Here is a 14,390-nt window from a genome sequence, read left to right as displayed (position 1 = left end):
TTTTGATACACACTCAGTGCAAGAGAATTTTGAATATCCTAATTTTCAATGGCAGTAATATATAAACTAAACTATGGTAGTACTATGAATATCTTTTCATTTTTTCATATTTGTGAAACATATTTGTGGCCTTGAGCCTCCGAGTGGACATTATTCACAGGATCGTGTGAGAGATGACTGACAGCCCGCGACGCTACGAGATGCACGTTTAACTTCCATGCTGGTCTTTTCCCCCCAGCTTTTATTTAGCAACATTAAAGCAATTTGCAGAACAAGTAGAGGGGACAACGTAAAGGTGAAGAAAACAGCCACAAGCTACAGGCAAATCCTGTAGAGACAAGAAGAAGAAAGAAAAAAACGACAAGGTATATATTGTGTATATATTGATTTCTTAGCAAAAGTTTGACTTCAAGGGAATTTTATTTGACGTGTGTATACCATCATTTGTGTGTGTAGGAGCTGATTAAGCATTGACTGAAGATGAGGCGAATGTTTAAATCATGTGGTTGTTAACATAGAGAGTGTTTTTTCCTTTTTTTTCAATGTAGTCATGGAAACATTTTTCACATACAAATCAGATTCATGATGTGTGACCGAACACCATGCACATGCATGTACAAGTATGTTTTCTCCTGAAGGCGGCTTATGTAAGGTGGTGACACCTCAGCATAGCGATCGGCCCTCCACGGGCCGATCGCTATGCTGAGGCACACACGCAAGCTTCTTGGTCATTGTGAGGCAAGGAGCTGAGAGGCACACTTCACCACGCTGGTGTGTGGGGTTTTTTTTCTTTTTCCTTTCACAGAAAAAATCCAATCAAGTCGTTTGAATAGCTCCTGCATTTCCTCGAGCCTCGCTGGGCCAGAGTATGGTAGCCTAAGGAGGCCAAGAAGGTGAGTGGCTGAGCTGGGGTCAAGGCGTCCAGAGACGGCAGGCTTTAGAAATCCCTGCTCACTCTGTGCCCCTTCTGTTTCATTAGCCACCCCCTCCTCCCATTATCACCCCCCTCTAATTTAGATGAGGAGCGGTGTGGGGGGTGGGAGGGGAGGATGGGGGTGGGTAGGGTTGGGAGTGTGTGTGTGTGTGTGTTCATGTGTTCAAGTTTGTTTGCTTGTGTGTGTCCTCCGTCTCCCAGCCAGGCAGGATTCCTGTGATGCAACTGCTTGTTTTTTCTTCTCTAGAATAGCAGCAGACCTAATGACCCCACTCTAATTGCACAGTGTCAATATTGTTGCATTTGGATTCCCATAGCTCTCATATAATATGCACAAAGAGGGATGGCTCATCAGAACGTAATATGCTGGAGCTTAGCAACTTAGAGGGGCAATAAACACTCATATCATATTGCAGACCATCACCATCTATATTGTTCAGCAGTTTGGTCCAAATCTATGTGTGTGTCAAATTACATTTCTGCCTTTGGACGTCTCTGCGTTTGTAGGTGCTGCTGGGCAAACAAAATTTCCTATCCGTTGTATCATGAGAAATGGAGCATTCCATGTTTTTAGAGACTGGATCATAACTCAGGATATTGCTGTATCTTTTCCTATTGTCAGCACATCTCATGGAGAGTACACAACTGTCTCCGATGTCTGTCCCGTCTCAGCCTTGAGCCCATTGGCTAATAGTGAAGATATAAATCTTTAAAAAAATAAAACAAGTTAAAACAATAAGAAAATATTCTTATTTTCACACATCATCAGTCCATCTTTCCATGGAAAAACATTATGGAAGGCATTCTGAAGCCAAAAACAATGCGATGCAAAAATGCAAAATATATATATAATATAATATAGATATATATGTGTGTGTGTGTGTGTGTGTGTGTAGATAGATAGATAAAGTTCACACCCAGTCTTTGAGTTCACACATGCATATACATATCATTACTGGAGCAACTCTATCCTCAGTGAAAAAACACAGGTTTCATAGCAACACGCCCAGATTACGGATTACAGGTTCTTTGTCAATGGATGGTAAAATAACACAGCGAAGTTTTTTGTAGATCGTAATCGAAAGTAAGCCTTGGTTATGTCCAAGCACAGCAATAAAGCCAACACGTCAGCCCAGCGCCTGACATTGAACATTGAGTTATCACCCAATACATTGACTGATAATAGGCAGACAATCAATAGGGAGACTCAAACTTTATTAACACCTCCAGTTAGACCCAGTCGGATCAATAAGTGCCCTGACACGCTGACAAAGAGCTGTTCCTAATGGTCAAACTCCAAAGAGAAACGATAAACTCCACATCTAGCTGCAGCACACAGATTCATAGAGGCTTTGGCCTGGCCAACTGTAATGCTTATTCCCTGACGTTTGCACTGATTTCAATCTCTCTCCGACATCCGCTGGTAACATAATTATGTCTGTGTTCCCTCTTGATTTGAGGGTCATGAGAAACATTATAATGCTTTTCTGTCTAAATTGAAGGATTATGGTAACCAACATTAAAAGTCTCTAATCTGTCGCTGGCAGTGCTGTCTTATTCTTGGGGAGACTGTCGTGTGTCTGTGAGAAAGTGTTCTGAAAGTGAAGGGATATGAGAAGCAGTGCATGCTGGGATTTATAAGAGATTAAGTCAAACTTTCCCTTTAAGATTAAACATGTGTAATCTTTAAACCAAACAAGACTGAGGGATTAGGAAGACTTCTATGACTAAAGAAATCCCCTTCTCAACATGGTGTGTGATGCGAAGATTATACCTTGAGAGAATAGTTTAATCCCGTGCAGTACGCTCAGGCTGACAGGTTGGCTCTGTTTGAATTCTTAAAAAAGCCTTTTCAGGAATGCAATATTTGATACAAACACGGTGAGTGGAAATAACACTTTCCTTCTACAAATAATTGAATGTTAATTCAGCATCTAAATCAGCAGATATTGTCACATGTACTCCATAAACTGATCAATGGTAGATCTGGACGGCCATGAAACAATGGTTCCCTTTAAAAGCATCAAGTCCCATCCCTTAATATAGTATTCCCACAATGATCGGCTGAACTTTCTGTGGAACGTTTAATTGTTGCTATACAGTGTTGTTGTGAGTTAGAATCTAACATATTTTGTCACACCATATTTCTGATGCTAACGATGGCTGCCATATTGTTCAGCCATACCAGTTCTGTTAGTATAGTTAGTTATATGTTAGTTATATATTTTGCTTCTCTATATTGTAGTTTTTACTGTAACTGGCGGAGTCCACCATTCCCACATAGGATTCAGTTTGCATGCCCATTCTCTAGGGACTCACAGAAAACAACGCATGCACATACTAGACGTGAGCCAAAAGGCTACAGAGTTGGATGAGATTGCTGACCCTCGTCCTCAGTCTGCTTTATTAAAGTAGTATTACTTGATATCTGAGGGCAGCAAGACATATCATTACTTATAAAGTTGCTGTAGTGAATGTGTTGCCGTGTGAGAATGGTGAGAGTGACCCGAAAGAATAAAGCCATGGGTCATAAAACCAAAACAAGCTGAAAGATGGTAAAAGCTACAGGGCTGGGAGATGATTCTCTTTGGGTTTGCAATCAAAAGTGACTACTTTCACATCACACCTGATCATTTGATCCATTGTCATACGTATATATTATACAATGTTAGCACAGCTTTAAAAAAGCGTAATGCAATAAGACCTATCGATCCACAGTTTGTTTGGCTGCACTGTAAACGGATCATGAAGTTCACGAGAGAGTGTGTTCGGTGTCCCCAGTGGTCGATACATGTGAGTCCAAGCAACACGCACGCCGAGTGTCGCCAAATCAACCAGGAGGGAAATCGTAAAGATGATAACTAAATAGTGTAATGTTTGTTTTAAATCACTGAGGTTGTTCTTTTAAGACCAGAAGTAGATTAACCCAAAAGATGAACAGATAGTTAGTACAGTTTTGCTTTTTACAGAAACAAAAAAAAGAACATTTGGAATTAGCACAAAGGGGTTAAATGACTTAAGAGCAAACCTGAATTATATTGAAATGAAGTATGAACAGAGAAATATACATAGATATACAAGAGTAATGTTTTTTTTTTAATTCTTTTTGTGTTTGTTTGGACGAGCCCCAGTGCTGTAGGTGCTAAACCAGCTATTTATGTCACTTCGGGCTAGCTGTGTTTACAAGGGCGATTTATTTCTAAATAGATATCTGATAAGTTAGAAAACTATAAACAGAATTTTATGTCATGTTTTGAAGCTGGTTTTGCTATAGTTGTGGTGAGGGGGTGATTTTGATAAAAGCCCAGTATAACACACATGTCTCCATATATGTCTCTCTCTTTATAGTTACACCACAGGGCAGAACACAAATCTCCGGAGCAACAACGGATGGACAAAGAGAGCCCCCCCCAACCCCCGTACAGACATTACCTTCACACTCATTGGAGCAATAGCGTCCGTTATCAACCGATATTGGAAAGTGAGAGCTGGCCCCTCTGGTGTTGTATGTGAACGCTTAGGGAATCATTACCATGGCCTCTGCATAACCTCCATAAGTCAGGTTAGTGTCAATAACCTGAGCTTTAAAAATTGATAAGGGTGATAGGCGCGCTCATTTCTGAGCAGCAGACGTCCCTGTGAGGTGATTCTCATATATAAGTCATGCCTCACATTCAGGATGCATCACTCTGAATATGGCTTCAGGACAGTGATCCTTATCAACATATTGCTCACCAGAGAGCCCAGACAGATGATTGAGAGAAACTATTAGGCTTAGATCATTCTCAGCTATTACTGCACACCTCGATGCATTTCTGTTTGATTTACCTTTAAGCTGAAAATGAATCTGACACTTTCATGGCTGATATAATACAACATGCTCGCGATCTCTCCGGAAACTCTTGTCAAACAATTATTCATATGGGGCCGACCTCCACCGAATGCAATGAAACATACATGATCTGACAGTGCTGCGTGACATATGTAAATGTGTTAGATCAAAATGCCAATTTGGGGAGTCCAGCTGAGTGCTCTAAAAGAACTCCTTCCTTTCTGACATGTGGAAATGTCCTATAGAGCTGCATTTATTCATGTGAACATTAGAGACACATTCCTGTCGGCCAGCCCCGGAGACAAAAGATGTTGAACTCCCCAGAGGAGAGTGACCTGGAGGACAGACTCACGCATACCAGCTGGACTTGGACTGGCCCCTCTGAATTCACTCCTCATTTACATGACAGTTGTCAAAAAAAATTGGGTTTTGTCACAGAGTTGGAGTCCATTTTATTTTTCTGCAATAATGTAGCATAATCATACCAAATTTGTTATTCTGTGCATCAAACAAAATCACCAAATATCCATCATGTTCAGAGCACAGCATTGATCCACCAGTGCAAACCGTGCAGGATATTAACAGGGAGCAGCTCCCGTCCTCCAGCCCTGAAGTGATGAGTGCCATAAATCTGTGAGTGACATATAATTGGACAAATTGCATCTGTGTAAACGTCATAGCTGCCTGAAGAAGGTCATTGATGTGCTGGTTGTTTTAAAATTTTATTTTCTATCCATTACAATGCACAAGCAATTATTGTAACATTAGAAGAAAAAGTTCCACCATGAACCAATCATTAGTGTTCACAAAAGGGACAGAAAGGTTCGTCATTTGCTCGCATTAACAACTGATTGTAACAGAATCTCTCTCAGTGTTATCATTAACTAGATGTTGCTGCCACCTAGAGGACAAGCAGAGAACTATATCCACAACTGAAATCATCCACACTTCCCTCCAGTGCGCATTAAACATAGAATCCTGGGTCAATACACTGAATTAAATGTCGATATTAAATATTCAGAGGTGATCAAATGTCACAGTTACTTAGAGGATTAAATGCCTTTAGTCCTTTCTGTGCTTCTTTGCTAAAGTGTGGAGTCTGAAGTAACTTTTCCATCTGCAAATACTATCTGAGCCATGTATACTGCGATATGCTATATTTCTGCACATTACATCAGCCTGCAGCTCTGATCAATCACATGGGAAAATGCTAGATGAATATTTATTACATGTATGTGATGAGACAAAATAAAAAAAATTTGAATTGTTAAATTATTATATATTTTAAGTCCTTAGTTTGTTGAGGAGCTGGAGGTGTGCAGTCTGTCTGTGCGCTCCTCCTGACACATTTAAATCTGATCCAGGACCACCAGTAAATGCCTGCCCTGTGATTCGCCAGTTGACCAATTCTAATGTGAGGCAGCAGCTGTAGGAAATGTTGAGTTACCATTAGCAGTTATCCTGATTCCCTCATATGAGTGAAGGCAGTCTGAATGCTGTTTGAGTATGGCGGACTCCACCACTAACAATGAAAACTGTACAGAGGCAATTACAGAATTTAAATATAATGTAAGGGTATTTTAAAAAATGCAGCCCATAAATAGTACTTAAGGTCTGATTTCATGAAAAGCTGAAGGATTATACCTTTCACTGAATTACCACATGATGAGCCAGAAGCCTTCAGGCCCCCTGAGGGTCTGGGGCCCCAGGGCAGTTGTCTGCTTTGCCCATTTGCACATACTATTACATATATACCATCTCAATCCAATCCAAGCTTTATTTCACTCCATCCAGTAGTTCACAGCCTTTCTCCTACAGCGTCTACCCAGCCAGTTCCAAGTCCTTCACTCCAGCAGCCAGCACAGCAAAGAGGGAGGAGGGGAGGAGGGTGCGGAGGTACAGGGCCACCCTTGGGATGGGGTGGGCCAGCACAACCTCGTTCCTCTTCCTGTTCACCGTTTGCATAATCTCACCGGCCAGGACTGATGGGCTCACGCCATGGGTCAACTGGCTGGTGATAACTGTGGAAGAGCGGGAAAAATTCAGATCTGCCGATGTAGCGCAAAGAGTGGATATTCCAAACATTTGAAAATCCTTATGAACAAGTAATGCCTCTGCTCCGAGGGGCAAATAATACATCATCACTAAGGAAACATCCACCTTCTATCTATGTCCAATGAAGTGAAACACCTTTGTAATGATTTTTCATATATCATTAGCCTGTCACTTGTTCTACTCACACGCAGACAGGGTGTTTGGTTTAGGGGTGGGCTCCTCGACAGGCGGCGGGTCGGAGGCATTGATGAAGGTATGACTGATGGTGCTGACGATTACCCCATACTCCTCCACTTCAGCCCGCAGGCAGTCGAAGAAGGCCTGCGCTGCATGCTTAGATGCGGCATCTGACAGGTGCCGACACACACACACACACACACACACACAACACACACATCTTAATTCTTGCACAAACACAAAAGAGGTGTGACTGGACCGCAAATATGTCTCATACCTTACATTGCATAGGGCATACTTTACCTCAGGAAGCCTCCCTGTCTCTTACGCCGCGCTGTGAGAAAACCATTTTGCAGGTTGCTAGTATTTCACTTCTATGTGCAACATGTATTTTTGGTATCAGGCCACTCAAACAGTTCTGGTTTCATTTGTTAAGGTTGTAAAACATTTATCCGTGACACTGCTGCCTCCACCCTCTACAGTGGAGCTGAATGGAATTCACCTCCCTCTGTGAACAATCCATAGAATATGCCGTCGACACGTTTCATAGCAGCTATTTCTTGGGAAGAAATATGACTTTATTTATTAGAGTAGGGGCCCAGGCTTGGCTGCTATGTTACTTCTCTCCAGTCTCTCTCCTGTTCTTCATCTCTATACATGGAGTAGATTCATAAAGTGCAATGAAAGCCTACTGAATAGCGACTTTGTATGTAATTGAGGCGCTGCTCTCTCACAGCACAGTTAGTGATGCACTATAATACTGTCATGATGTTTTCAAGGGGATTTTGTACTGCTGTGATAGTTCTAATGACCAGATACCATTGGAGAATATCTTTTTTTGTGATTTAGGTGAACCAACCCTTTACATTTTGTTGAGAAAAGCTCATAGAAACTTTGGTTGATAACTCACATGAACTTCTGAATGGGATAGCCAGTCTCCCCTGGATGCTGTTGACCAGCACAATGTGCCCCGATCTCCTGGAGATCATGGTTGGAAGAACGCCTGTCACAATGTTTGGGCACATTTAGCATGTAGATAAAAACAGATCACTTAAAAGCAACGCCACACAAATAATACTGGTAGCCCACCTTTGGCCAGAGAGCTGGGCCCAAAGTAGTTAATGTCCATGATGTTTCTGTCCAGCTCCAGGGAGACACTCTGCACCGGGGCCTTCAGCTTCATGCTGCTGTTACAGATCAACACATCCACATAGCCGTAGCAGTCCACCACCTCAGCCACCACGTCCTCCACGCTGTCCACATCGCTGAAGTCCAGGATCACCAGCTTTGGGGCAAACGTCTGGAGAGACACACACAACTGTATGACCTTGCGATTTGACTGTGAATGTGGACAAAATGCTCTGTTCATCAGTCCGACTGGTGTGTGGCTCAGACGATGGGTCACCATGCCATGATGTTATTTTGGTATATCTTTCTTGTTGCTGCATATAAAATAATTCCAACTTCAACAGAACAGTTCAACAATTAGGGATATCCGAGTAGAATAAGCTAGTCTGGCCCCGTCCAAAGAAAAAAGAAAAGAAAAATCCAACTAGCAGCTACTTTAAACTTTGGACAGAGCCAGATTACTTGTTTCCACTTGGTTTAGTGTTTATTCTGAGATAAACTAACCACCTTTCATATTTAGCATAAAGACAGAAGAGTTGTGTTTTTACCCCACATGTCAAAATACCCAATTTTAGCTTTTTTTTTTTTTGTTGTATCAGCATACCAGAATATTTTCACTTATTATTTCATTGTTTGAATGGCATTGAATTTGTGCATAATGTCTTGGTTTGTTGTGTAGCTATACAATATTAATTTCTATCATTTTTCAGTGCTAAATTAACCTGTTTTGTATTCCCCACATTAGCCATATCCTTAATGTACATTAGAAATAAACAATGTACATTAATCCAGGACTCCTTTTTAAAAAAAAAAACAGATCTCTTTCAATAATGGCGCACGTTTTACTTAATTAATGAGGTGGACTGGTGGTATTTACATAAATATGCTTTTGTTCTGATTAAAAACAATATTTAAAACTAAATATGTAAGAATTAATTTACTAAAGAGCACCCAGAGTCCATATTGTCATCATATTTTATGTCCTCAATTTGCTTTTTTGATACAGTTTTCAAATTTAATGTCAGTGATAATCCAGGAAAAAAGTGTCAACTGTAATGTAAATGGGTTTCATTTTTACCATTGACAGCAGACAGAACATCAGCGGTCATGAGTTCATGCGCTTGCTAATTAGATGATATAGTTATTTATTATCTATGTGCTTTTTCCACATAGACACGTGTGCCCTGTCCTGTGTATTGAAGATACACAGGGGACAGTGTGCTGTCAGAGAGGAAATCCTGCTATTGTGTTGACAAAAGGAGGAAGTTGTGATCTGGGAGGTGGCGACAGAGCACAGGATTATGATAAAAACGAGGACAGAGCCTGCTATTCTCCCGTTTCAACTTTAAACCCACATGCCACTGCCGTTTGTTCATTCATTATGATGGCGGGGGCTTTGCTCTGTGATAACAAGTGTTACTGTCATGCCAAAGTTTCCGGTGCATATTAATAGATATGGGATAGGAGTGTTTACTGGAGCAGCCATAGTGAAACATTTGTTTCTCAGCTGGCTCGTTTGCCAAAAAGATGACTCAACACCCCAAAAAAAAAAAAAAAAAGAGTGATGGTTTTAGTTTGGATGGATTCACTGAGAGTCTGGCATGTTTATGGTGCTCCAAGGCGAAACCAGTGCTGGCATGCATCATTTCTGTTTATTTCATTTCCTCACCTCTCTGGGGTCAGCGCCATCAGTCAAAGAGTCATACAGAGAGTCCAGCTTATCCCAGCTCATCCCGCACAGGATCAGCCTGGCACCGCCCTTATGGAAGAGATGTGCACACTCTGAACAGACAGACAGAAAACCTGTTGAACAGCTTCGTCGCCTCACTTAAAGGAACAGTTTGACGCAGCGTGAACAACGCTCATTTGCTTTCTTGTTAAAAGTTACATAAGAAGTGAATGCTGCTCTCATGTCTGTCTGCTAAATATGGAGCTACAGCCAGCGTCTTAGCTTAGCATAGAGATTGCAAACAGACTCTGTCCAAAGGTCAAAACCTCTAATCTTCACTAATTAACATGTTCTATCTCGTTATGTGGGATATGTGCCACACTACTTTTTGGCTGGGACACTGACTGTCTTGAGTCTTGTCATAATCACTGCTTTCAGCAGTAATAACACCCAATGCATAAAAGTCCTTTGTCCTTTTTTACACTTCAGCTGATGTTTCTGTGTTTTTTTGCAAAAAAAAAACAAACATTCAGATTTAGAGACACTGATTCCACGCTCATGCCTGCATGCTAAATATGAACCAATAGAAGTGAGTGGGGAACAGCTACCCTAGCTTTGTCCAAAGTATAAAAAAAAACAACTATGCCAGCACCTATAAACAGTAATAGACATGCTATGTATCATTTGTTTTATAGCAACATACAAAAACCAAAGTGTAAAACCTTTTTTACAGTCACACAGAGCTAGATTAGCTGCTACACTAAGCTAATAGCCTCGTTGCTGTAGCTTCATATATAGTGTATATACTATCAATCTAAAAAGAAATCTCATTTCATGAAATATCAAACTATTAGTACAAACTGCATTGCAGTTCAAAGCAACATACTTTGAATTCAGTCTGTCTTTATTACTATTAGTCATGGTTAAAATGAAATAATTATGATGGCACAAATCCAACATCTGAATCATCACCTAAATCAATTGTCCTCCGGCCCCTAAGGCTTATTCACCTAGTATAATTTCATGGAATCTGCTTGCTGACAGACACACAGAGGAACTAACAACAAAGGCTGAAAACAAACCCTCCATGGCAATGACAGCGAGGCTGAATATTGAAAACACAAGCGGGATCATTTACCAGTTCCCACCCCGGACACAGCATCAGTGATCACCACCACTTTGTTTCGCACTAAGGACATGGACATGAAGTGCACGACCTCATTGTAGATGTAGTACACCCCCGCCGCCACGACTATCAGCAGGGGCAACACCATCACCGAGGGCAGGCCCATGTTCTGTGGAGGAGAGAGCACAGGTTCAGTGCAGGGAACAGTTACAGACCTACTGACCTGCATCAGAAGAGCCGGCGGTCTGTGCTGACAGGACGGGTTTAAGGTTTCCTAAAGTGTAAACTAGTACAATGTCAATAACTAAAAGCACATCAAATTGAATAGAGATGCAGAACACACCCCAGTTATCTGAAAGCTGAAAACCCATTCTGTTCTTTATCAATTCCCTCTTTTGTGCTCGGTATTGATTCAATCATGGAAACCAATGATGGATGATGGGTTTTTATCAGGATTCATTTTATCAGTGTACCTCAGGAAAACAGTCAATGCCAAATGTTTTGTAAATTCAGTGTACATCAGCAGGATCTGTCAGAAGCAGTAATGTGTGAAACAGTAACATTACAAAATTGGGCTTTGAAACGATAAAGTTGAAGAGTGAAATCTCATTAAAACACAGGCCCACTTTCAACATATAGAACAATTGTGCTTTAGAGCACTAATAACTTCCCAAAATGTCAAACTATTACTCCAACGTGGATGAGATTAAGCATAAACTGCCCTCTATACCACGAGTGTTTTCCATATATCTAAATTTACTAGCAGGCCAACATACCAGATCTATACTGGATGTGCGTATGCATTTGCTTTGACGGTGACAAACAGTAGATTCCTGCTCTAAATGTGTTTGGTGGCCTTTATAACACACTTACCATGTAAAGTGAGTTTAAGGAGAACAGCTAAATATATTCTGGCCATGCTGCCGCCACAGAATGCCTTTCACTGTGTCACCTCCAGGATATTGTCATAAGATACCCCAAGGGGGCAACCGGGGAGGCTCACATTTATAAGCAATGGATGACCTTACTTGTCCTGCTTTACTTTGGAAAACACATTCAAATAACCTCTAATCCACATTAAAACTAGTATTGATGAGGATTCCAGAAAACCACCTCACAGCTCAGCGCCATATTTGGGCTGACACATGATTGGATCCCAGTGGGTTAGTCACACACACACACACACACACACACGCACTCATACACCTGTAATCTGTGTTATTCTTGGTTCACTTACAGCACGTACAGGGAGCTAATCCTTCGTCAGGACTGGCTGTTGTTTTTTCCGGGTTTAGTTAGGTAACAGAGGCCGTTCTCCTCCCTCTATGTCCCTCGCCCATTCACACAGCTCTGTCTGTCTCTCTGTCTGTCTCTCTGTCTGTATGCCTGTCTGCCTGTCTGTCTGTCTGTCTGTCCGGCTGCTGTCCACTGAAGCCTGCTGCTTATAATAGCCCCTGCTTGAGTCGGCCATTAATACACACATGCGGTGCGTAGTATCTACGGTATGTTCCCTTGTTGCCAGCATGAGGGGATGGATGACAAGTTAGAGTCTTGTGTTAAGGGGCAACTGTATGCATTATACTGCTGTTTTACAGTCTGTTAGTTAGTTTCCATTAATAAAAACTGAATGCAGAAATACTCAGAGAATACACTCTCCTCAGCATAAAGACTGCATTACTTTCATCTGGCTGCCAAAAAGAGTAACTAAATACTGCACTTAAGTACAATTTTGAGGTACTACTTAATTGAGCATTTAAATTTTAGGCTTCAAAATTATTACAGTGGAATGAGGGACACATTGTGCTTTCTAAATGAGCCCCACCTCAACCAACCACTCAAATCCTGCTTACACATGCATGCATCACTAACAGTAATCAGTTACATGATATATGATCATACATGACTAACTGGGATGCTTTTTCTTCAAAATAAGTACTTTTACTTTTGATACATTAGGGACAGTTTGCTGGCAATACTTTGCATGTGGTGAGTAACTAAGTACATGTACTGTATTTGAGTACTGAGGTACCTTTACTCAACTTTGTTGTTGTAAGGTAATATTGTACTTTTTACTCCTCTACAATTACTTGACAGCTTTAGTTTTAATCTTTGCACAATTATACATATAACACATAATGATCATATAAAATATGACACATTGTCCTAGATTAAAATAGTTTGGATTGACTCCTCCTTGACCAGCTACAATATTAGAATGGCACCAGTAATAATAAACATAATACTGTGACAGTGTGAAATGCATGCAGTTATGCATAAAATGTTTTACTTGTTGCACATTTAGCTGCTAAGACTTCCAGTTAAGTAAGATTTTGAAAGCAAAATGTCTTCTTGTAATGGACTATATGTTACTTTGAATTACCTGGATGCTGGACTTTTACTTGAGTATTTTTAGCTAAAGTTAATGAATATAATATAATATAATATAATATAATATAATATAATATAATATAATATAATATAATATAATATAATATAATATAATATAATGATGCAAAGCTCAGGAACTGTGTTCTCACGCTCTCTCTGTGGGCGGCGACATTGAGCAGTTATCGCGATACTTCACGGAATTCCAGGATCTTGCTCTCTCTCTCTTTCTCTCTCTCTTTCTCTCTCTCTCTCTCTCTCTCTCCCCGCTCCCCCTCACTCCGCTGGGAAAGAAGAAAATAAACGTATTGCTGCTAACCAGGCTAGTTATGGAACCAAACCCCAAATACTCCTTTTGCCTTCCGTGACTGAGCAAAAGGTGCTCTCCGCTGCATGCAGCGTCTCTCCCTGGGAGAAAAGCACGGGAACCGTGTGGGTTTTCGGACCGGCGCTTTTTAAAAGTCAAGTTAAAAGACGGCAGCCTGAAGAGGATTTCATTAGCTCCCCTATCTGCGAGCTAGCTAAGTGGGCTAACCGTAGCCTAGCAGAGGAGCACTGGATGAACTTCGCAGGGACCGACTGCTGCGGCTGGGATAGTAGCCTGCTGCCTGACTGCTAGCCTTCTTTTGGGCTGGGTCCTTCACATGGGAGTCTGTTGTTTCTTAATGGACAATCTCGCCTCGGAGCTTGAAGGCGATAACTGCGTGCAAATGTTGCTTTTGTGGCGTACGCCATCACGTTATTGATCTGGAAAGCCACTGGCAAGCTAACAGGATATTAGCCACCTTTCTCTCCACTCCGCTTTGTGGTTGCAGGCCATGGACTGAGAGGCATTCATCACTGACTGGGTGATGAGAAGGCTGGCTGGATGGCAGCTAATTATTTATTGGGAAGCAGCAATTGGATACAACTAAACAGGCAAAAGAAGCGTTTGATTTGAACGGTCTTCCCGAGCACTTCACCTCCTGTCTCTGTTTTTTTTTTTTTTTTTTTTTTTTTTTTTACTTGAAATTGTGTTGGAGTGCTGGAGCTTTTTCCAAGTTGGGATAGAAGAGACGCACAAGCAAACAGCGGGATTACTAAA

The 14,390-nt window shown here is 41.2% G+C and overlaps 1 protein-coding gene across 2 annotated transcripts; it reads right to left on the bottom strand.

The window, feature by feature from the left end:
- Nucleotides 1–6,525: 6,525 nt before the first annotated feature.
- Nucleotides 6,526–12,328, bottom strand: dhrs7cb (dehydrogenase/reductase (SDR family) member 7Cb). Of its 2 annotated transcripts, none has more exons than XM_070852199.1 (7): nucleotides 12,159–12,328; nucleotides 10,934–11,090; nucleotides 9,796–9,908; nucleotides 8,088–8,298; nucleotides 7,909–8,001; nucleotides 7,007–7,168; nucleotides 6,526–6,787 (listed from the first exon to the last, which is right to left on the bottom strand). In XM_070852199.1, the coding sequence occupies exons 2-7, from the start codon at nucleotides 11,085–11,087 to the stop codon at nucleotides 6,588–6,590; spliced, it is 933 nt and encodes a 310-aa protein (XP_070708300.1). In that variant the 5' UTR covers nucleotides 11,088–11,090; nucleotides 12,159–12,328; the 3' UTR covers nucleotides 6,526–6,587. The 2 variants fall into 2 exon arrangements, with proteins under 2 accessions (XP_070708300.1, XP_070708301.1); XM_070852200.1 differs by having other exon boundaries at nucleotides 12,168–12,328.
- Nucleotides 12,329–14,390: the final 2,062 nt, after the last annotated feature.

Source organism: Pempheris klunzingeri, chromosome 20, assembly GCF_042242105.1.
Source record: "Pempheris klunzingeri isolate RE-2024b chromosome 20, fPemKlu1.hap1, whole genome shotgun sequence".
In the NCBI taxonomy this organism is placed as follows: Eukaryota; Metazoa; Chordata; class Actinopteri; order Acropomatiformes; family Pempheridae; genus Pempheris; species Pempheris klunzingeri.
This window is presented reverse-complemented; position numbering and strand designations above follow the sequence as displayed.

Bases quoted from the DNA above. Each gene is read 5' to 3' on its own strand.
- dhrs7cb (XM_070852199.1), bottom strand. From the start codon at position 11,087: ATGGGCCTGCCCTCGGTGATGGTGTTGCCCCTGCTGATAGTCGTGGCG. The intron at 8,299-9,795 runs GTGAGGAAATGA...GTGTCTCTCCAG, and splicing joins ATGGCGCTGACCCCAGAGAG to ACGTTTGCCCCAAAGCTGGT. The intron at 6,788-7,006 runs GTGAGTAGAACA...GCTCTTCCACAG, and splicing joins ACCAAACACCCTGTCTGCGT to TTATCACCAGCCAGTTGACC.